This window comes from Drosophila virilis, unplaced genomic scaffold (genome assembly GCF_030788295.1).
Source record: "Drosophila virilis strain 15010-1051.87 unplaced genomic scaffold, Dvir_AGI_RSII-ME tig00002234, whole genome shotgun sequence".
NCBI classification, from domain to species: Eukaryota; Metazoa; Arthropoda; class Insecta; order Diptera; family Drosophilidae; genus Drosophila; species Drosophila virilis.
This window is the reverse complement of record NW_027212898.1, coordinates 1-23594: the sequence shown is the minus strand read 5'-3', so window position 1 is coordinate 23594 and position 23594 is coordinate 1. Positions and strand designations below refer to the sequence as shown.

The 23594-nt window shown below is 39.9% G+C and overlaps 1 protein-coding gene and 1 long non-coding RNA gene across 3 annotated transcripts in view; one reads left to right on the top strand and one right to left on the bottom strand.

Annotated features, from left to right (window-relative positions):
• LOC138911714 (uncharacterized) overlaps positions 1 to 16012 on the top strand; it is a 49475-nt gene extending 33463 nt beyond the window's left edge. Inside the window, exons 3-6 of one of the 2 annotated variants that reach the window (XR_011417370.1) lie at positions 14065 to 14655; positions 14719 to 15093; positions 15166 to 15568; positions 15628 to 16012. This is a non-coding gene — a long non-coding RNA (uncharacterized lncRNA). The remainder of the gene's footprint in view (positions 1 to 14064; positions 14656 to 14718; positions 15094 to 15165; positions 15569 to 15627) is intronic. The other variant, XR_011417369.1, reaches the window with a different exon arrangement.
• A 3620-nt stretch (positions 16013 to 19632) lies between these two features.
• On the bottom strand, positions 19633 to 22198 carry LOC26530371 (transcription factor SPT20 homolog). The gene is made up of 3 exons (XM_015168179.2): positions 21841 to 22198; positions 19813 to 21541; positions 19633 to 19750 (listed from the first exon to the last, which is right to left on the bottom strand). Exons 1-3 carry the CDS (start codon positions 22196 to 22198, stop codon positions 19633 to 19635), a joined length of 2205 nt encoding a protein of 734 aa, XP_015023665.2.
• Positions 22199 to 23594: the final 1396 nt, after the last annotated feature.

Genomic DNA, 23594 nt, shown 5'->3' with positions numbered 1-23594 from the left:
CGAGAAACTCAAAAATAATCATCAAAAAAGGTTTGATTTTCGAACCGACCCCGATTTTGATAAAAAACGTAATGTAACCCCTTGCCATTTTGGCCGATATGGGTCAAAATTTAGATTTTCTATTTTTTGATGCCAGTGGATAGTACTGATCCTTACGAGTCCAAAATGGTATAAAATTTGAAAATCTGACATTATTTGGCCGAGATATTCAAAAAAATCATAAGGAATGGTTGACTTTACAAACGAATCATTTTCGGGTCCACCTCTTTTTGTAACCAATCGATTTTTAATTTGTTTGAATGCCAATTGACAATAGGGATTCGTAAAAATTGAAAAAGGTATAATATTTGAAAATCAGACTTTATTTGCCCGAGAAACTCAAAAAAAATCATCAAAAAAGGTTTGATTTTCGAACCGACCCCGATTTTAATAAAAAACGTAATGTAACCCCTTGCCATTTTGGCCGATATGGGTCAAAATTTAGATTTTCAATTTTTTGATGCCAGTGGATAGTACTGATCCTTACGAGTCCAAAATGGTATAAAATTTGAAAATCTGACATTATTTGGCCGAAATATTCAAAAAAAACATAAGGAAAGGTTGACTTTACAAACGAATCATTTTCGGGTCCACATATTTTTGTAACCCATCGATTTTTAATTTGTTTCAATGCCAATTGACAATAGGGATTTTTACAAATTCAAAAAGGTATAATATTTGAAAATCCGACTTTATTTGCCCGAGAAACTCAAAAATAATCATCAAAAAAGGTTTGATTTTCGAACCGACCCCGATTTTGATAAAAAACGTAATGTAACCCCTTGCCATTTTGGCCGATATGGGTCAAAATTTAGATTTTCTATTTTTTGATGCCAGTGGATAGTACTGATCCTTACGAGTCCAAAATGGTATAAAATTTGAAAATCTGACATTATTTGGCCGAGATATTCAAAAAAATCATAAGGAATGGTTGACTTTACAAACGAATCATTTTCGGGTCCACCTCTTTTTGTAACCAATCGATTTTTAATTTGTTTGAATGCCAATTGACAATAGGGATTCGTAAAAATTGAAAAAGGTATAATATTTGAAAATCAGACTTTATTTGCCCGAGAAACTCAAAAAAAATCATCAAAAAAGGTTTGATTTTCGAACCGACCCCGATTTTAATAAAAAACGTAATGTAACCCCTTGCCATTTTGGCCGATATGGGTCAAAATTTAGATTTTCAATTTTTTGATGCCAGTGGATAGTACTGATCCTTACGAGTCCAAAATGGTATAAAATTTGAAAATCTGACATTATTTGGCCGAGATATTCAAAAAAATCATAAGGAAAGGTTGACTTTACAAACGAATCATTTTCGGGTCCACATCTTTTTGTAACCCATCGATTTTTAATTTGTTTCAATGCCAATTGACAATAGGGATTTTTACAAATTCAAAAAGGTATAATATTTGAAAATCCGACTTTATTTGCCCGAGAAACTCAAAAATAATCATCAAAAAAGGTTTGATTTTCGAACCGACCCCGATTTTGATAAAAAACGTAATGTAACCCCTTGCCATTTTGGCCGATATGGGTCAAAATTTAGATTTTCTATTTTTTGATGCCAGTGGATAGTACTGATCCTTACGAGTCCAAAATGGTATAAAATTTGAAAATCTGACATTATTTGGCCGAGATATTCAAAAAAATCATAAGGAATGGTTGACTTTACAAACGAATCATTTTCGGGTCCACCTCTTTTTGTAACCAATCGATTTTTAATTTGTTTGAATGCCAATTGACAATAGGGATTCGTAAAAATTGAAAAAGGTATAATATTTGAAAATCAGACTTTATTTGCCCGAGAAACTCAAAAAAAATCATCAAAAAAGGTTTGATTTTCGAACCGACCCCGATTTTAATAAAAAACGTAATGTAACCCCTTGCCATTTTGGCCGATATGGGTCAAAATTTAGATTTTCAATTTTTTGATGCCAGTGGATAGTACTGATCCTTACGAGTCCAAAATGGTATAAAATTTGAAAATCTGACATTATTTGGCCGAAATATTCAAAAAAAACATAAGGAAAGGTTGACTTTACAAACGAATCATTTTCGGGTCCACATATTTTTGTAACCCATCGATTTTTAATTTGTTTCAATGCCAATTGACAATAGGGATTTTTACAAATTCAAAAAGGTATAATATTTGAAAATCCGACTTTATTTGCCCGAGAAACTCAAAAATAATCATCAAAAAAGGTTTGATTTTCGAACCGACCCCGATTTTGATAAAAAACGTAATGTAACCCCTTGCCATTTTGGCCGATATGGGTCAAAATTTAGATTTTCTATTTTTTGATGCCAGTGGATAGTACTGATCCTTACGAGTCCAAAATGGTATAAAATTTGAAAATCTGACATTATTTGGCCGAGATATTCAAAAAAATCATAAGGAATGGTTGACTTTACAAACGAATCATTTTCGGGTCCACCTCTTTTTGTAACCAATCGATTTTTAATTTGTTTGAATGCCAATTGACAATAGGGATTCGTAAAAATTGAAAAAGGTATAATATTTGAAAATCAGACTTTATTTGCCCGAGAAACTCAAAAAAAATCATCAAAAAAGGTTTGATTTTCGAACCGACCCCGATTTTAATAAAAAACGTAATGTAACCCCTTGCCATTTTGGCCGATATGGGTCAAAATTTAGATTTTCAATTTTTTGATGCCAGTGGATAGTACTGATCCTTACGAGTCCAAAATGGTATAAAATTTGAAAATCTGACATTATTTGGCCGAAATATTCAAAAAAAACATAAGGAAAGGTTGACTTTACAAACGAATCATTTTCGGGTCCACATATTTTTGTAACCCATCGATTTTTAATTTGTTTCAATGCCAATTGACAATAGGGATTTTTACAAATTCAAAAAGGTATAATATTTGAAAATCCGACTTTATTTGCCCGAGAAACTCAAAAATAATCATCAAAAAAGGTTTGATTTTCGAACCGACCCCGATTTTGATAAAAAACGTAATGTAACCCCTTGCCATTTTGGCCGATATGGGTCAAAATTTAGATTTTCTATTTTTTGATGCCAGTGGATAGTACTGATCCTTACGAGTCCAAAATGGTATAAAATTTGAAAATCTGACATTATTTGGCCGAGATATTCAAAAAAATCATAAGGAAAGGTTGACTTTACAAACGAATCATTTTCGGGTCCACATCTTTTTGTAACCCATCGATTTTTAATTTGTTTCAATGCCAATTGACAATAGGGATTTTTACAAATTCAAAAAGGTATAATATTTGAAAATCCGACTTTATTTGCCCGAGAAACTCAAAAATAATCATCAAAAAAGGTTTGATTTTCGAACCGACCCCGATTTTGATAAAAAACGTAATGTAACCCCTTGCCATTTTGGCCGATATGGGTCAAAATTTAGATTTTCTATTTTTTGATGCCAGTGGATAGTACTGATCCTTACGAGTCCAAAATGGTATAAAATTTGAAAATCTGACATTATTTGGCCGAGATATTCAAAAAAATCATAAGGAATGGTTGACTTTACAAACGAATCATTTTCGGGTCCACCTCTTTTTGTAACCAATCGATTTTTAATTTGTTTGAATGCCAATTGACAATAGGGATTCGTAAAAATTGAAAAAGGTATAATATTTGAAAATCAGACTTTATTTGCCCGAGAAACTCAAAAAAAATCATCAAAAAAGGTTTGATTTTCGAACCGACCCCGATTTTAATAAAAAACGTAATGTAACCCCTTGCCATTTTGGCCGATATGGGTCAAAATTTAGATTTTCAATTTTTTGATGCCAGTGGATAGTACTGATCCTTACGAGTCCAAAATGGTATAAAATTTGAAAATCTGACATTATTTGGCCGAAATATTCAAAAAAAACATAAGGAAAGGTTGACTTTACAAACGAATCATTTTCGGGTCCACATATTTTTGTAACCCATCGATTTTTAATTTGTTTCAATGCCAATTGACAATAGGGATTTTTACAAATTCAAAAAGGTATAATATTTGAAAATCCGACTTTATTTGCCCGAGAAACTCAAAAATAATCATCAAAAAAGGTTTGATTTTCGAACCGACCCCGATTTTGATAAAAAACGTAATGTAACCCCTTGCCATTTTGGCCGATATGGGTCAAAATTTAGATTTTCTATTTTTTGATGCCAGTGGATAGTACTGATCCTTACGAGTCCAAAATGGTATAAAATTTGAAAATCTGACATTATTTGGCCGAGATATTCAAAAAAATCATAAGGAATGGTTGACTTTACAAACGAATCATTTTCGGGTCCACCTCTTTTTGTAACCAATCGATTTTTAATTTGTTTGAATGCCAATTGACAATAGGGATTCGTAAAAATTGAAAAAGGTATAATATTTGAAAATCAGACTTTATTTGCCCGAGAAACTCAAAAAAAATCATCAAAAAAGGTTTGATTTTCGAACCGACCCCGATTTTAATAAAAAACGTAATGTAACCCCTTGCCATTTTGGCCGATATGGGTCAAAATTTAGATTTTCAATTTTTTGATGCCAGTGGATAGTACTGATCCTTACGAGTCCAAAATGGTATAAAATTTGAAAATCTGACATTATTTGGCCGAAATATTCAAAAAAAACATAAGGAAAGGTTGACTTTACAAACGAATCATTTTCGGGTCCACATATTTTTGTAACCCATCGATTTTTAATTTGTTTCAATGCCAATTGACAATAGGGATTTTTACAAATTCAAAAAGGTATAATATTTGAAAATCCGACTTTATTTGCCCGAGAAACTCAAAAATAATCATCAAAAAAGGTTTGATTTTCGAACCGACCCCGATTTTGATAAAAAACGTAATGTAACCCCTTGCCATTTTGGCCGATATGGGTCAAAATTTAGATTTTCTATTTTTTGATGCCAGTGGATAGTACTGATCCTTACGAGTCCAAAATGGTATAAAATTTGAAAATCTGACATTATTTGGCCGAGATATTCAAAAAAATCATAAGGAATGGTTGACTTTACAAACGAATCATTTTCGGGTCCACCTCTTTTTGTAACCAATCGATTTTTAATTTGTTTGAATGCCAATTGACAATAGGGATTCGTAAAAATTGAAAAAGGTATAATATTTGAAAATCAGACTTTATTTGCCCGAGAAACTCAAAAAAAATCATCAAAAAAGGTTTGATTTTCGAACCGACCCCGATTTTAATAAAAAACGTAATGTAACCCCTTGCCATTTTGGCCGATATGGGTCAAAATTTAGATTTTCAATTTTTTGATGCCAGTGGATAGTACTGATCCTTACGAGTCCAAAATGGTATAAAATTTGAAAATCTGACATTATTTGGCCGAGATATTCAAAAAAATCATAAGGAAAGGTTGACTTTACAAACGAATCATTTTCGGGTCCACATCTTTTTGTAACCCATCGATTTTTAATTTGTTTCAATGCCAATTGACAATAGGGATTTTTACAAATTCAAAAAGGTATAATATTTGAAAATCCGACTTTATTTGCCCGAGAAACTCAAAAATAATCATCAAAAAAGGTTTGATTTTCGAACCGACCCCGATTTTGATAAAAAACGTAATGTAACCCCTTGCCATTTTGGCCGATATGGGTCAAAATTTAGATTTTCTATTTTTTGATGCCAGTGGATAGTACTGATCCTTACGAGTCCAAAATGGTATAAAATTTGAAAATCTGACATTATTTGGCCGAGATATTCAAAAAAATCATAAGGAATGGTTGACTTTACAAACGAATCATTTTCGGGTCCACCTCTTTTTGTAACCAATCGATTTTTAATTTGTTTGAATGCCAATTGACAATAGGGATTCGTAAAAATTGAAAAAGGTATAATATTTGAAAATCAGACTTTATTTGCCCGAGAAACTCAAAAAAAATCATCAAAAAAGGTTTGATTTTCGAACCGACCCCGATTTTAATAAAAAACGTAATGTAACCCCTTGCCATTTTGGCCGATATGGGTCAAAATTTAGATTTTCAATTTTTTGATGCCAGTGGATAGTACTGATCCTTACGAGTCCAAAATGGTATAAAATTTGAAAATCTGACATTATTTGGCCGAAATATTCAAAAAAAACATAAGGAAAGGTTGACTTTACAAACGAATCATTTTCGGGTCCACATATTTTTGTAACCCATCGATTTTTAATTTGTTTCAATGCCAATTGACAATAGGGATTTTTACAAATTCAAAAAGGTATAATATTTGAAAATCCGACTTTATTTGCCCGAGAAACTCAAAAATAATCATCAAAAAAGGTTTGATTTTCGAACCGACCCCGATTTTGATAAAAAACGTAATGTAACCCCTTGCCATTTTGGCCGATATGGGTCAAAATTTAGATTTTCTATTTTTTGATGCCAGTGGATAGTACTGATCCTTACGAGTCCAAAATGGTATAAAATTTGAAAATCTGACATTATTTGGCCGAGATATTCAAAAAAATCATAAGGAATGGTTGACTTTACAAACGAATCATTTTCGGGTCCACCTCTTTTTGTAACCAATCGATTTTTAATTTGTTTGAATGCCAATTGACAATAGGGATTCGTAAAAATTGAAAAAGGTATAATATTTGAAAATCAGACTTTATTTGCCCGAGAAACTCAAAAAAAATCATCAAAAAAGGTTTGATTTTCGAACCGACCCCGATTTTAATAAAAAACGTAATGTAACCCCTTGCCATTTTGGCCGATATGGGTCAAAATTTAGATTTTCAATTTTTTGATGCCAGTGGATAGTACTGATCCTTACGAGTCCAAAATGGTATAAAATTTGAAAATCTGACATTATTTGGCCGAAATATTCAAAAAAAACATAAGGAAAGGTTGACTTTACAAACGAATCATTTTCGGGTCCACATATTTTTGTAACCCATCGATTTTTAATTTGTTTCAATGCCAATTGACAATAGGGATTTTTACAAATTCAAAAAGGTATAATATTTGAAAATCCGACTTTATTTGCCCGAGAAACTCAAAAATAATCATCAAAAAAGGTTTGATTTTCGAACCGACCCCGATTTTGATAAAAAACGTAATGTAACCCCTTGCCATTTTGGCCGATATGGGTCAAAATTTAGATTTTCTATTTTTTGATGCCAGTGGATAGTACTGATCCTTACGAGTCCAAAATGGTATAAAATTTGAAAATCTGACATTATTTGGCCGAGATATTCAAAAAAATCATAAGGAATGGTTGACTTTACAAACGAATCATTTTCGGGTCCACCTCTTTTTGTAACCAATCGATTTTTAATTTGTTTGAATGCCAATTGACAATAGGGATTCGTAAAAATTGAAAAAGGTATAATATTTGAAAATCAGACTTTATTTGCCCGAGAAACTCAAAAAAAATCATCAAAAAAGGTTTGATTTTCGAACCGACCCCGATTTTAATAAAAAACGTAATGTAACCCCTTGCCATTTTGGCCGATATGGGTCAAAATTTAGATTTTCAATTTTTTGATGCCAGTGGATAGTACTGATCCTTACGAGTCCAAAATGGTATAAAATTTGAAAATCTGACATTATTTGGCCGAGATATTCAAAAAAATCATAAGGAAAGGTTGACTTTACAAACGAATCATTTTCGGGTCCACATCTTTTTGTAACCCATCGATTTTTAATTTGTTTCAATGCCAATTGACAATAGGGATTTTTACAAATTCAAAAAGGTATAATATTTGAAAATCCGACTTTATTTGCCCGAGAAACTCAAAAATAATCATCAAAAAAGGTTTGATTTTCGAACCGACCCCGATTTTGATAAAAAACGTAATGTAACCCCTTGCCATTTTGGCCGATATGGGTCAAAATTTAGATTTTCTATTTTTTGATGCCAGTGGATAGTACTGATCCTTACGAGTCCAAAATGGTATAAAATTTGAAAATCTGACATTATTTGGCCGAGATATTCAAAAAAATCATAAGGAATGGTTGACTTTACAAACGAATCATTTTCGGGTCCACCTCTTTTTGTAACCAATCGATTTTTAATTTGTTTGAATGCCAATTGACAATAGGGATTCGTAAAAATTGAAAAAGGTATAATATTTGAAAATCAGACTTTATTTGCCCGAGAAACTCAAAAAAAATCATCAAAAAAGGTTTGATTTTCGAACCGACCCCGATTTTAATAAAAAACGTAATGTAACCCCTTGCCATTTTGGCCGATATGGGTCAAAATTTAGATTTTCAATTTTTTGATGCCAGTGGATAGTACTGATCCTTACGAGTCCAAAATGGTATAAAATTTGAAAATCTGACATTATTTGGCCGAAATATTCAAAAAAAACATAAGGAAAGGTTGACTTTACAAACGAATCATTTTCGGGTCCACATATTTTTGTAACCCATCGATTTTTAATTTGTTTCAATGCCAATTGACAATAGGGATTTTTACAAATTCAAAAAGGTATAATATTTGAAAATCCGACTTTATTTGCCCGAGAAACTCAAAAATAATCATCAAAAAAGGTTTGATTTTCGAACCGACCCCGATTTTGATAAAAAACGTAATGTAACCCCTTGCCATTTTGGCCGATATGGGTCAAAATTTAGATTTTCTATTTTTTGATGCCAGTGGATAGTACTGATCCTTACGAGTCCAAAATGGTATAAAATTTGAAAATCTGACATTATTTGGCCGAGATATTCAAAAAAATCATAAGGAATGGTTGACTTTACAAACGAATCATTTTCGGGTCCACCTCTTTTTGTAACCAATCGATTTTTAATTTGTTTGAATGCCAATTGACAATAGGGATTCGTAAAAATTGAAAAAGGTATAATATTTGAAAATCAGACTTTATTTGCCCGAGAAACTCAAAAAAAATCATCAAAAAAGGTTTGATTTTCGAACCGACCCCGATTTTAATAAAAAACGTAATGTAACCCCTTGCCATTTTGGCCGATATGGGTCAAAATTTAGATTTTCAATTTTTTGATGCCAGTGGATAGTACTGATCCTTACGAGTCCAAAATGGTATAAAATTTGAAAATCTGACATTATTTGGCCGAAATATTCAAAAAAAACATAAGGAAAGGTTGACTTTACAAACGAATCATTTTCGGGTCCACATATTTTTGTAACCCATCGATTTTTAATTTGTTTCAATGCCAATTGACAATAGGGATTTTTACAAATTCAAAAAGGTATAATATTTGAAAATCCGACTTTATTTGCCCGAGAAACTCAAAAATAATCATCAAAAAAGGTTTGATTTTCGAACCGACCCCGATTTTGATAAAAAACGTAATGTAACCCCTTGCCATTTTGGCCGATATGGGTCAAAATTTAGATTTTCTATTTTTTGATGCCAGTGGATAGTACTGATCCTTACGAGTCCAAAATGGTATAAAATTTGAAAATCTGACATTATTTGGCCGAGATATTCAAAAAAATCATAAGGAATGGTTGACTTTACAAACGAATCATTTTCGGGTCCACCTCTTTTTGTAACCAATCGATTTTTAATTTGTTTGAATGCCAATTGACAATAGGGATTCGTAAAAATTGAAAAAGGTATAATATTTGAAAATCAGACTTTATTTGCCCGAGAAACTCAAAAAAAATCATCAAAAAAGGTTTGATTTTCGAACCGACCCCGATTTTAATAAAAAACGTAATGTAACCCCTTGCCATTTTGGCCGATATGGGTCAAAATTTAGATTTTCAATTTTTTGATGCCAGTGGATAGTACTGATCCTTACGAGTCCAAAATGGTATAAAATTTGAAAATCTGACATTATTTGGCCGAGATATTCAAAAAAATCATAAGGAAAGGTTGACTTTACAAACGAATCATTTTCGGGTCCACATCTTTTTGTAACCCATCGATTTTTAATTTGTTTCAATGCCAATTGACAATAGGGATTTTTACAAATTCAAAAAGGTATAATATTTGAAAATCCGACTTTATTTGCCCGAGAAACTCAAAAATAATCATCAAAAAAGGTTTGATTTTCGAACCGACCCCGATTTTGATAAAAAACGTAATGTAACCCCTTGCCATTTTGGCCGATATGGGTCAAAATTTAGATTTTCTATTTTTTGATGCCAGTGGATAGTACTGATCCTTACGAGTCCAAAATGGTATAAAATTTGAAAATCTGACATTATTTGGCCGAGATATTCAAAAAAATCATAAGGAATGGTTGACTTTACAAACGAATCATTTTCGGGTCCACCTCTTTTTGTAACCAATCGATTTTTAATTTGTTTGAATGCCAATTGACAATAGGGATTCGTAAAAATTGAAAAAGGTATAATATTTGAAAATCAGACTTTATTTGCCCGAGAAACTCAAAAAAAATCATCAAAAAAGGTTTGATTTTCGAACCGACCCCGATTTTAATAAAAAACGTAATGTAACCCCTTGCCATTTTGGCCGATATGGGTCAAAATTTAGATTTTCTATTTTTTGATGCCAGTGGATAGTACTGATCCTTACGAGTCCAAAATGGTATAAAATTTGAAAATCTGACATTATTTGGCCGAGATATTCAAAAAAATCATAAGGAAAGGTTGACTTTACAAACGAATCATTTTCGGGTCCACCTCTTTTTGTAACCAATCGATTTTTAATTTGTTTGAATGCCAATTGACAATAGGGATTCGTAAAAATTGAAAAAGGTATAATATTTGAAAATCAGACTTTATTTGCCCGAGAAACTCAAAAAAAATCATCAAAAAAGGTTTGATTTTCGAACCGACCCCGATTTTAATAAAAAACGTAATGTAACCCCTTGCCATTTTGGCCGATATGGGTCAAAATTTAGATTTTCTATTTTTTGATGCCAGTGGATAGTACTGATCCTTACGAGTCCAAAATGGTATAAAATTTGAAAATCTGACATTATTTGGCCGAGATATTCAAAAAAATCATAAGGAAAGGTTGACTTTACAAACGAATCATTTTCGGGTCCACATCTTTTTGTAACCCATCGATTTTTAATTTGTTTCAATGCCAATTGACAATAGGGATTTTTACAAATTCAAAAAGGTATAATATTTGAAAATCCGACTTTATTTGCCCGAGAAACTCAAAAATAATCATCAAAAAAGGTTTGATTTTCGAACCGACCCCGATTTTGATAAAAAACGTAATGTAACCCCTTGCCATTTTGGCCGATATGGGTCAAAATTTAGATTTTCTATTTTTTGATGCCAGTGGATAGTACTGATCCTTACGAGTCCAAAATGGTATAAAATTTGAAAATCTGACATTATTTGGCCGAGATATTCAAAAAAATCATAAGGAATGGTTGACTTTACAAACGAATCATTTTCGGGTCCACCTCTTTTTGTAACCAATCGATTTTTAATTTGTTTGAATGCCAATTGACAATAGGGATTCGTAAAAATTGAAAAAGGTATAATATTTGAAAATCAGACTTTATTTGCCCGAGAAACTCAAAAAAAATCATCAAAAAAGGTTTGATTTTCGAACCGACCCCGATTTTAATAAAAAACGTAATGTAACCCCTTGCCATTTTGGCCGATATGGGTCAAAATTTAGATTTTCAATTTTTTGATGCCAGTGGATAGTACTGATCCTTACGAGTCCAAAATGGTATAAAATTTGAAAATCTGACATTATTTGGCCGAGATATTCAAAAAAATCATAAGGAAAGGTTGACTTTACAAACGAATCATTTTCGGGTCCACATCTTTTTGTAACCCATCGATTTTTAATTTGTTTCAATGCCAATTGACAATAGGGATTTTTACAAATTCAAAAAGGTATAATATTTGAAAATCCGACTTTATTTGCCCGAGAAACTCAAAAATAATCATCAAAAAAGGTTTGATTTTCGAACCGACCCCGATTTTGATAAAAAACGTAATGTAACCCCTTGCCATTTTGGCCGATATGGGTCAAAATTTAGATTTTCTATTTTTTGATGCCAGTGGATAGTACTGATCCTTACGAGTCCAAAATGGTATAAAATTTGAAAATCTGACATTATTTGGCCGAGATATTCAAAAAAATCATAAGGAATGGTTGACTTTACAAACGAATCATTTTCGGGTCCACCTCTTTTTGTAACCAATCGATTTTTAATTTGTTTGAATGCCAATTGACAATAGGGATTCGTAAAAATTGAAAAAGGTATAATATTTGAAAATCAGACTTTATTTGCCCGAGAAACTCAAAAAAAATCATCAAAAAAGGTTTGATTTTCGAACCGACCCCGATTTTAATAAAAAACGTAATGTAACCCCTTGCCATTTTGGCCGATATGGGTCAAAATTTAGATTTTCAATTTTTTGATGCCAGTGGATAGTACTGATCCTTACGAGTCCAAAATGGTATAAAATTTGAAAATCTGACATTATTTGGCCGAGATATTCAAAAAAATCATAAGGAAAGGTTGACTTTACAAACGAATCATTTTCGGGTCCACATCTTTTTGTAACCCATCGATTTTTAATTTGTTTCAATGCCAATTGACAATAGGGATTTTTACAAATTCAAAAAGGTATAATATTTGAAAATCCGACTTTATTTGCCCGAGAAACTCAAAAATAATCATCAAAAAAGGTTTGATTTTCGAACCGACCCCGATTTTGATAAAAAACGTAATGTAACCCCTTGCCATTTTGGCCGATATGGGTCAAAATTTAGATTTTCTATTTTTTGATGCCAGTGGATAGTACTGATCCTTACGAGTCCAAAATGGTATAAAATTTGAAAATCTGACATTATTTGGCCGAGATATTCAAAAAAATCATAAGGAATGGTTGACTTTACAAACGAATCATTTTCGGGTCCACCTCTTTTTGTAACCAATCGATTTTTAATTTGTTTGAATGCCAATTGACAATAGGGATTCGTAAAAATTGAAAAAGGTATAATATTTGAAAATCAGACTTTATTTGCCCGAGAAACTCAAAAAAAATCATCAAAAAAGGTTTGATTTTCGAACCGACCCCGATTTTAATAAAAAACGTAATGTAACCCCTTGCCATTTTGGCCGATATGGGTCAAAATTTAGATTTTCTATTTTTTGATGCCAGTGGATAGTACTGATCCTTACGAGTCCAAAATGGTATAAAATTTGAAAATCTGACATTATTTGGCCGAAATATTCAAAAAAAACATAAGGAAAGGTTGACTTTACAAACGAATCATTTTCGGGTCCACATATTTTTGTAACCCATCGATTTTTAATTTGTTTCAATGCCAATTGACAATAGGGATTTTTACAAATTCAAAAAGGTATAATATTTGAAAATCCGACTTTATTTGCCCGAGAAACTCAAAAATAATCATCAAAAAAGGTTTGATTTTCGAACCGACCCCGATTTTGATAAAAAACGTAATGTAACCCCTTGCCATTTTGGCCGATATGGGTCAAAATTTAGATTTTCAATTTTTTGATGCCAGTGGATAGTACTGATCCTTACGAGTCCAAAATGGTATAAAATTTGAAAATCTGACATTATTTGGCCGAGATATTCAAAAAAATCATAAGGAATGGTTGACTTTACAAACGAATCATTTTCGGGTCCACCTCTTTTTGTAACCAATCGATTTTTAATTTGTTTGAATGCCAATTGACAATAGGGATTCGTAAAAATTGAAAAAGGTATAATATTTGAAAATCAGACTTTATTTGCCCGAGAAACTCAAAAAAAATCATCAAAAAAGGTTTGATTTTTTTTTTTCAGGTTACTGTGCACTATTGTACACGATGAGGGCTTGCTGTCGAATGATGCACTCGGCAGCTTGCCTATTTTATTTGTTCGTTACTATCGGAGCAACATATTCAAATATAATTGGTGTACATATCGATACTTTAGGGTGGCCACTCCGCATGCGATGAACGAATAGTTTATCGCACGCATCGGAAGTGATCGACTGCTATGAGATACAGTCTGGCAACATTTTACATACAAATGGAGTTTACAACAATACAAAATATTATGTTTGTTAATACTAATTATTAATTATTAGCTAATTATTTCTTTTTATTTTTTTTTTTTTTTTTCTAGGTCCATCTGGAGGATTCGCAAGCGGACGTGCCTTACGATGAGCGAGTTGTCTCCAGTTGTGTCCGGGTCGCCATACGCTGGCCGGATTTTGAAGCTGCGACGGTTGCCATAGGTCACATATCGTGTGCCGTGATGGACTCCGGTAGGGTTGCAGCACGATTTGCGTCTGTTCCTGCTCTGCGATCACGAGATGTCTGCGGCATTGCTGTGTAGACCGAGGGGATCGTAGTTTCTGCGAATCTGGACATTTGTGCACCGCTGAGGTTGTTGCCCGGGATTGCTGCTGCTGCTGTGTGCTTCTCGGCTGCCATTGTCGTTGTTGTCCTGGCAGGGAGGAGCAACTTGGTCGTCGGCGTGTGTTGGCGTATGAGGCCTCAGGCTGCACCTGCTGCATGTGCGTTGTCGCTAGTGAGGTTTGTTGCGGCTCCGCAGTGCACTCAGCCGCGAGGTGGAGCTGAGTCGAGGACGGCTCACCAGGTTCGAGTTGCTTCCGCCTTTTTGCTGTTGGATTTATTTGCCGTTGTTGAGTGGTCTTCAGTTGGGCAGCTCGCCGTTGTCGTTGTGGCGCTGGAGATCGTGTTGGCTGTGAAGGTAAGTGAGTAAATATGCTATTAGTCACGGATGTTGTGGTACATTTTATGCATTTGCTTTTAGGTATCTCAAGTTGGTTCCTGGGCGAACGTATTGGAGTTTCTCGCTCAGCATCGCTGAGCTGGCCTGGCCGCTTGTGCATCGTTGTGGTTTCTGGCCGGATTCGCTGCTGCTGCCGTGTGCTCCTCGGCTGCCGCTGTCGGCGTGTGCTTGCGCATGAGGCCTTTGGTTGCGTATTCTGCATGTGTGTCGTCACTAGTAAGCTTCGTTGCGGCTTGGCAGTGCACTTAGTTCCGTGGTCAAGCCTAGTCGAATACGGCGCTCCGAGTTCTAATTGCCTCCGTCGCTTGATTGTTGGATGGATCAACTTCTGTTGTATGGTTCCCGGTTGGCCTGCTCGCTGTTGCCGTGCCAGTGGGAAACGGATTTGCTTTGCAGGTAGGTGAGTGTACTTATTGTTAGGCACTGTTATTGTAGCACATGTTGTGCATTTGTTTTCAACTATTTCAGACTGAATCATTAGCAATTGTGGAGTTACAAGCTCGCCTTTCGGGAGCTGGCCCGGTCGACCGTGCAATGCTGTGGTTCCTGACCAGATCCGCTGCTGCTGCTGTGTGCCCTCCGGCTGCCCCTGTCGTTGTAGTCCTGGCAGGGAGGCACAGTTTGGCCGTCGACATATATTAGCGCATGCGGCCCCGGACTGTACCTGCTGTATGTGCGTCGTCGCTAGAGGGCTTTGTTGCAGCTTCTCAGTGCACTCAGCCGAGTGGTCAGGCAGTACCGAAGGCTCTACAGGTTCGTGTTGCCTCCGCCGCTTAGCTGTTGGGTGGATCTGTTGCTGTTGTGTAGTCCTCAGTTGGGCAACTTGTCGTTGTCGTTGTGTCAGTGGAGATCGTGTTGGCTGTGGAGGTGAGTAAGTGCATATGCTATTAGTCACAGATAATGAGGTACATTTAATGCATTTGTTTCTAGATATTTCAATTTGATTCCTAGGCGATGGCAGTGAGGTCTCTAGCTCAGCGTCGCTGGGCTGGTCTTTTTTTTCAGGTTACTGTGCACTATTGTACACGATGAGGGCTTGCTGTCGAATGATGCACTCGGCAGCTTGCCTATTTTATTTGTTCGTTACTATCGGAGCAACATATTCAAATATAATTGGTGTACATATCGATACTTTAGGGTGGCCACTCCGCATGCGATGAACGAATAGTTTATCGCACGCATCGGAAGTGATCGACTGCTATGAGATACAGTCTGGCAACATTTTACATACAAATGGAGTTTACAACAATACAAAATATTATGTTTGTTAATACTAATTATTAATTATTAGCTAATTATTTCTTTTTATTTTTTTTTTTTTTTTTTTCTAGGTCCATCTGGAGGATTCGCAAGCGGACGTGCCTTACGATGAGCGAGTTGTCTCCAGTTGTGTCCGGGTCGCCATACGCTGGCCGGATTTTGAAGCTGCGACGGTTGCCATAGGTCACATATCGTGTGCCGTGATGGACTCCGGTAGGGTTGCAGCACGATTTGCGTCTGTTCCTGCTCTGCGATCACGAGATGTCTGCGGCATTGCTGTGTAGACCGAGGGGATCGTAGTTTCTGCGAATCTGGACATTTGTGCACCGCTGAGGTTGTTGCCCGGGATTGCTGCTGCTGCTGTGTGCTTCTCGGCTGCCATTGTCGTTGTTGTCCTGGCAGGGAGGAGCAACTTGGTCGTCGGCGTGTGTTGGCGTATGAGGCCTCAGGCTGCACCTGCTGCATGTGCGTTGTCGCTAGTGAGGTTTGTTGCGGCTCCGCAGTGCACTCAGCCGCGAGGTGGAGCTGAGTCGAGGACGGCTCACCAGGTTCGAGTTGCTTCCGCCTTTTTGCTGTTGGATTTATTTGCCGTTGTTGAGTGGTCTTCAGTTGGGCAGCTCGCCGTTGTCGTTGTGGCGCTGGAGATCGTGTTGGCTGTGAAGGTAAGTGAGTAAATATGCTATTAGTCACGGATGTTGTGGTACATTTTATGCATTTGCTTTTAGGTATCTCAAGTTGGTTCCTGGGCGAACGTATTGGAGTTTCTCGCTCAGCATCGCTGAGCTGGCCTGGCCGCTTGTGCATCGTTGTGGTTTCTGGCCGGATTTTTTTCAGGTTACTGTGCACTATTGTACACGATGAGGGCTTGCTGTCGAATGATGCACTCGGCAGCTTGCCTATTTTATTTGTTCGTTACTATCGGAGCAACATATTCAAATATAATTGGTGTACATATCGATACTTTAGGGTGGCCACTCCGCATGCGATGAACGAATAGTTTATCGCACGCATCGGAAGTGATCGACTGCTATGAGATACAGTCTGGCAACATTTTACATACAAATGGAGTTTACAACAATACAAAATATTATGTTTGTTAATACTAATTATTAATTATTAGCTAATTATTTCTTTTTATTTTTTTTTTTTTTTTTTCTAGGTCCATCTGGAGGATTCGCAAGCGGACGTGCCTTACGATGAGCGAGTTGTCTCCAGTTGTGTCCGGGTCGCCATACGCTGGCCGGATTTTGAAGCTGCGACGGTTGCCATAGGTCACATATCGTGTGCCGTGATGGACTCCGGTAGGGTTGCAGCACGATTTGCGTCTGTTCCTGCTCTGCGATCACGAGATGTCTGCGGCATTGCTGTGTAGACCGAGGGGATCGTAGTTTCTGCGAATCTGGACATTTGTGCACCGCTGAGGTTGTTGCCCGGGATTGCTGCTGCTGCTGTGTGCTTCTCGGCTGCCATTGTCGTTGTTGTCCTGGCAGGGAGGAGCAACTTGGTCGTCGGCGTGTGTTGGCGTATGAGGCCTCAGGCTGCACCTGCTGCATGTGCGTTGTCGCTAGTGAGGTTTGTTGCGGCTCCGCAGTGCACTCAGCCGCGAGGTGGAGCTGAGTCGAGGACGGCTCACCAGGTTCGAGTTGCTTCCGCCTTTTTGCTGTTGGATTTATTTGCCGTTGTTGAGTGGTCTTCAGTTGGGCAGCTCGCCGTTGTCGTTGTGGCGCTGGAGATCGTGTTGGCTGTGAAGGTAAGTGAGTAAATATGCTATTAGTCACGGATGTTGTGGTACATTTTATGCATTTGCTTTTAGGTATCTCAAGTTGGTTCCTGGGCGAACGTATTGGAGTTTCTCGCTCAGCATCGCTGAGCTGGCCTGGCCGCTTGTGCATCGTTGTGGTTTCTGGCCGGATTCGCTGCTGCTGCCGTGTGCTCCTCGGCTGCCGCTGTCGGCGTGTGCTTGCGCATGAGGCCTTTGGTTGCGTATTCTGCATGTGTGTCGTCACTAGTAAGCTTCGTTGCGGCTTGGCAGTGCACTTAGTTCCGTGGTCAAGCCTAGTCGAATACGGCGCTCCGAGTTCTAATTGCCTCCGTCGCTTGATTGTTGGATGGATCAACTTCTGTTGTATGGTTCCCGGTTGGCCTGCTCGCTGTTGCCGTGCCAGTGGGAAACGGATTTGCTTTGCAGGTAGGTGAGTGTACTTATTGTTAGGCACTGTTATTGTAGCACATGTTGTGCATTTGTTTTCAACTATTTCAGACTGAATCATTAGCAATTGTGGAGTTACAAGCTCGCCTTTCGGGAGCTGGCCCGGTCGACCGTGCAATGCTGTGGTTCCTGACCAGATCCGCTGCTGCTGCTGTGTGCCCTCCGGCTGCCCCTGTCGTTGTAGTCCTGGCAGGGAGGCACAGTTTGGCCGTCGACATATATTAGCGCATGCGGCCCCGGACTGTACCTGCTGTATGTGCGTCGTCGCTAGAGGGCTTTGTTGCAGCTTCTCAGTGCACTCAGCCGAGTGGTCAGGCAGTACCGAAGGCTCTACAGGTTCGTGTTGCCTCCGCCGCTTAGCTGTTGGGTGGATCTGTTGCTGTTGTGTAGTCCTCAGTTGGGCAACTTGTCGTTGTCGTTGTGTCAGTGGAGATCGTGTTGGCTGTGGAGGTGAGTAAGTGCATATGCTATTAGTCACAGATAATGAGGTACATTTAATGCATTTGTTTCTAGATATTTCAATTTGATTCCTAGGCGATGGCAGTGAGGTCTCTAGCTCAGCGTCGCTGGGCTGGTCTGGCCGCTTGTGCATCGTTGTGGTTTCTGGCCGGATTCGCTGCTGCTGCCGTGTGCTCCTCGGCTGCCACTGTCGGCGTGTGCTTGCGCATGAGGCCTCTGATTGCGTATTCTGCATGTGTGTCGTCACTAGTAAGCTTCGTTGCGGCTTGGCGGTACACTCAGTTCCGTGGTCAATCCTAGTCGAATACGGCGCTCCGAGTTCTAATTGCCTCCGTCGCTTGATTGTTGGATGGATCAACTTCTGTTGTATGGTTCCCGGTTGGCCTGCTCGCTGTTGCCGTGCCAGTGGGAAACGGATTTGCTTTGCAGGTAAGTGAGTGTACTTATTGTTAGGCACTGTTATTGTAGCACATATTGTGCATTTGTTTTCAACTATTTCAGACTGAGTTATTGGCAGTTGTGGAGTTCCACACACGGCTTCCGGGAGCTGGCCTGGCCAATTGTGCAATGTTGTGGTTTCTGACCAGATTTGCTGTTGTCGCTGTGTGCTCTCCGGCTGCCCTTGTCGTTGTTGTCCTGGCAGGGAGGCACAGTTTGGCCGTCGGCATATATTAGCGCATGCGGCCCCGGACTGTACCTGCTGTATGTGCGTCGTCGCTAGAGGGCTTTGATGCAGCTTCTCAGTGCACTCAGCCGAGTGGTCAGGCAGTAGCGAAGGCTCTACAAGTTCGTGTTGCCTCCGCCGCTTAGCTGTTGGATGGATCTGTTGCTGTTGTGTAGTCCTCAGTTGGGCAACTTGTCGTTGTCGTTGTGTCAGTGGAGATCGTGTTGGCTGTGGAGGTGAGTAAGTGCATATGCTATTAGTCACAGATAATGAGGTACATTTAATGCATTTGTTTCTAGGTATTTCAATTTGATTCCTAGGCGATGGCAGTGAGGTCTCTCGCTCAGCGTCGCTGGGCTGGTCTGGCCGCTTGTGCATCGTTGTGGTTTCTGGCCGGATTCGTTGCTGCTGCCGTGTGCTCCTCGGCTGCCGCTGTCGGCGTGTGCTTGCGCATGAGGCCTCTGGTTGCGTGTTCTGCATGTGTGTCGTCACTAGTAAGCTTCGTTGCGGCTTGAGTGTGCACTCAGTTCCGTGGTCAAGCTTAATCGGAAACAGGTCTCCAGGTTCTGATTGCCTCCGTCGCTTGGCTGCTGGATGGGTCAACTGCTGCTGTATGATTCCCGGTTGGTCAGCTCGCTGTTGCCGTGCCAGCGGGAAACGGATTGGCTGTACAGGTATGTGAGTGCACTTTTTATTAGGCACTGTTATTGTAGCACATTTTGTGCATTTGCTTTCAGTTATTTCAGACTGAATCATTAGCAATTGTGGAGTTACAAGCTCGCTTTCCGGGAGCTGGCCCGGTCGACCGTGCAATGCTGTGGTTCCTGACCAGATCCGCTGCTGCTGCTGTGTGCCCTCCGGCTGCCCCTGTCGTTGTAGTCCTGGCAGGGAGGCACAGTTTGGCCATCGACCTATATTTGCGCATAAGACCCCGGTCTGTTCCCGCTGCATGTGCATCGTCGCTAGTGGGCTTTGATGCAGCTTCTCGGTGCACTCAGCCGAGTGGTCAGGCTGGACCAAAGGCTCTAAAGGTTCGAGTTGCCTCCGCCGCTTTACTGCTGGATGGATCTCTTGCTGTTGTGTAGTCCTCAGTTGGGTAACTTGTTGCTGTCGCCGTGTCAGTGGAGATCGCGCTGGCTGTGGAGGTGAGTAAGTGCATATGCTATTAGTAACGGATAATGAGGTACGTTTAATGCAATTGTTTTCAGGATTTGCAGTCTGATTCTTAGGCGATTGTTGTGGAGCTCCACGCTCAGCCTCCCAGTGCTGGCCCGGCCGATTTTGCATTGCTATGGTTTCCGACCAGATTTGCTGCTGCTGTGTATTCCCCAGCTGCCCTTGCTGTTGTCTTGGTGGAGGGTGCCTCCGTTGCAGGCTTTGTTGTTGTTGCTGCCATGTTTGATGGGCCTGCCCTGGTGATATAAGTTGCTGCTCCTCGATGGTGTTTTCCTGCTTATGCCGTGACCGAGGGGGTAGAATTGGCTGTGCAGGTAAGTGTTTGCTGTTACCCCTTGGCTCTGCCGGTGTTGTATGTTTTTGATCCATATTTGCAGGTATTATTGGCTGTATTATTGATGATCTTGCGTTCGGTCGGTTTTGTTGTTGCTGCTCTATGTTGTTCAGCTGCCTATGTAGTTGGTGTCCTGGCAGACGAATTATGGATGGCAGGCTTTGTTGTTGTTGCCATGGCTGAGGAGTCCAGGTTGGAGGCATGCCGAACATGGCTATGCACAGCTTTGAGGTTCGCTTGTGCAGATCAGTTTCCTGCTGTATTTGGTTCTCTGCTGGTGAATTTAGCTGTCTTGTCTGCATTGGCCTGGAGAGTTCGTGTTGAATTGCCGACCCTAGCTGCGGCACGTCCGGTTCCACTCGTGTTTCTGTCGACGCCGACTCGTGTTGATGTTGCGCTGTTGTGGCTTCATTGAGCGCCTCGTCGAGTTCTCGTTCCATGTGTATCTGGAGGAGCTTTAGCCGTGTAGCAAGCTGCTCTTCATCGTCGATGAGTTGCTGTTGTTCATGTGACTGGCATTGTTGCGTAGTCGGAGGTGGCTCTGGCAGGATAAGTCTTTGTATTACGATGGGCTGGTCTTTGATCATATCCTGTACCAACTCCAGCGTTATTTTCCCGTCCCTGTAGTCCCGCCTTAGTGAGTTGATCATGGTTTCACCAAATCGTTTGGTTTTTTTCAGGTTACTGTGCACTATTGTACACGATGAGGGCTTGCTGTCGAATGATGCACTCGGCAGCTTGCCTATTTTATTTGTTCGTTACTATCGGAGCAACATATTCAAATATAATTGGTGTACATATCGATACTTTAGGGTGGCCACTCCGCATGCGATGAACGAATAGTTTATCGCACGCATCGGAAGTGATCGACTGCTATGAGATACAGTCTGGCAACATTTTACATACAAATGGAGTTTACAACAATACAAAATATTATGTTTGTTAATACTAATTATTAATTATTAGCTAATTATTTCTTTTTATTTTTTTTTTTTTTTTTTCTAGGTCCATCTGGAGGATTCGCAAGCGGACGTGCCTTACGATGAGCGAGTTGTCTCCAGTTGTGTCCGGGTCGCCATACGCTGGCCGGATTTTGAAGCTGCGACGGTTGCCATAGGTCACATATCGTGTGCCGTGATGGACTCCGGTAGGGTTGCAGCACGATTTGCGTCTGTTCCTGCTCTGCGATCACGAGATGTCTGCGGCATTGCTGTGTAGACCGAGGGGATCGTAGTTTCTGCGAATCTGGACATTTGTGCACCGCTGAGGTTGTTGCCCGGGATTGCTGCTGCTGCTGTGTGCTTCTCGGCTGCCATTGTCGTTGTTGTCCTGGCAGGGAGGAGCAACTTGGTCGTCGGCGTGTGTTGGCGTATGAGGCCTCAGGCTGCACCTGCTGCATGTGCGTTGTCGCTAGTGAGGTTTGTTGCGGCTCCGCAGTGCACTCAGCCGCGAGGTGGAGCTGAGTCGAGGACGGCTCACCAGGTTCGAGTTGCTTCCGCCTTTTTGCTGTTGGATTTATTTGCCGTTGTTGAGTGGTCTTCAGTTGGGCAGCTCGCCGTTGTCGTTGTGGCGCTGGAGATCGTGTTGGCTGTGAAGGTAGGTGAGTAAATATGCTATTAGTCACGGATGTTGTGGTACATTTTATGCATTTGCTTTTAGGTATCTCAAGTTGGTTCCTGGGCGAACGTATTGGAGTTTCTCGCTCAGCATCGCTGAGCTGGCCTGGCCGCTTGTGCATCGTTGTGGTTTCTGGCCGGATTCGCTGCTGCTGCCGTGTGCTCCTCGGCTGCCGCTGTCGGCGTGTGCTTGCGCATGAGGCCTTTGGTTGCGTATTCTGCATGTGTGTCGTCACTAGTAAGCTTCGTTGCGGCTTGGCAGTGCACTTAGTTCCGTGGTCAAGCCTAGTCGAATACGGCGCTCCGAGTTCTAATTGCCTCCGTCGCTTGATTGTTGGATGGATCAACTTCTGTTGTATGGTTCCCGGTTGGCCTGCTCGCTGTTGCCGTGCCAGTGGGAAACGGATTTGCTTTGCAGGTAGGTGAGTGTACTTATTGTTAGGCACTGTTATTGTAGCACATGTTGTGCATTTGTTTTCAACTATTTCAGACTGAATCATTAGCAATTGTGGAGTTACAAGCTCGCCTTTCGGGAGCTGGCCCGGTCGACCGTGCAATGCTGTGGTTCCTGACCAGATCCGCTGCTGCTGCTGTGTGCCCTCCGGCTGCCCCTGTCGTTGTAGTCCTGGCAGGGAGGCACAGTTTGGCCGTCGACATATATTAGCGCATGCGGCCCCGGACTGTACCTGCTGTATGTGCGTCGTCGCTAGAGGGCTTTGTTGCAGCTTCTCAGTGCACTCAGCCGAGTGGTCAGGCAGTACCGAAGGCTCTACAGGTTCGTGTTGCCTCCGCCGCTTAGCTGTTGGGTGGATCTGTTGCTGTTGTGTAGTCCTCAGTTGGGCAACTTGTCGTTGTCGTTGTGTCAGTGGAGATCGTGTTGGCTGTGGAGGTGAGTAAGTGCATATGCTATTAGTCACAGATAATGAGGTACATTTAATGCATTTGTTTCTAGATATTTCAATTTGATTCCTAGGCGATGGCAGTGAGGTCTCTAGCTCAGCGTCGCTGGGCTGGTCTGGCCGCTTGTGCATCGTTGTGGTTTCTGGCCGGATTCGCTGCTGCTGCCGTGTGCTCCTCGGCTGCCACTGTCGGCGTGTGCTTGCGCATGAGGCCTCTGATTGCGTATTCTGCATGTGTGTCGTCACTAGTAAGCTTCGTTGCGGCTTGGCGGTACACTCA

Excerpts from the sequence above, each read along its gene's own strand:
- LOC26530371 (XM_015168179.2), bottom strand. The coding sequence starts at position 22,198 with ATGCAGCAGGTGCAGCCTGAGGCCTCATACGCCAACACACGCCGACGA. Across the intron at positions 21,542-21,840 it reads CTGGAGACAACTCGCTCATC|GCAAGCTGCCGAGTGCATCA; the intron begins GTAAGGCACGTC and ends CAAATAAAATAG. Across the intron at positions 19,751-19,812 it reads AAGCTTGACCACGGAACTGA|AGGCCTCATGCGCAAGCACA; the intron begins GTGCACACTCAA and ends ACACGCAACCAG.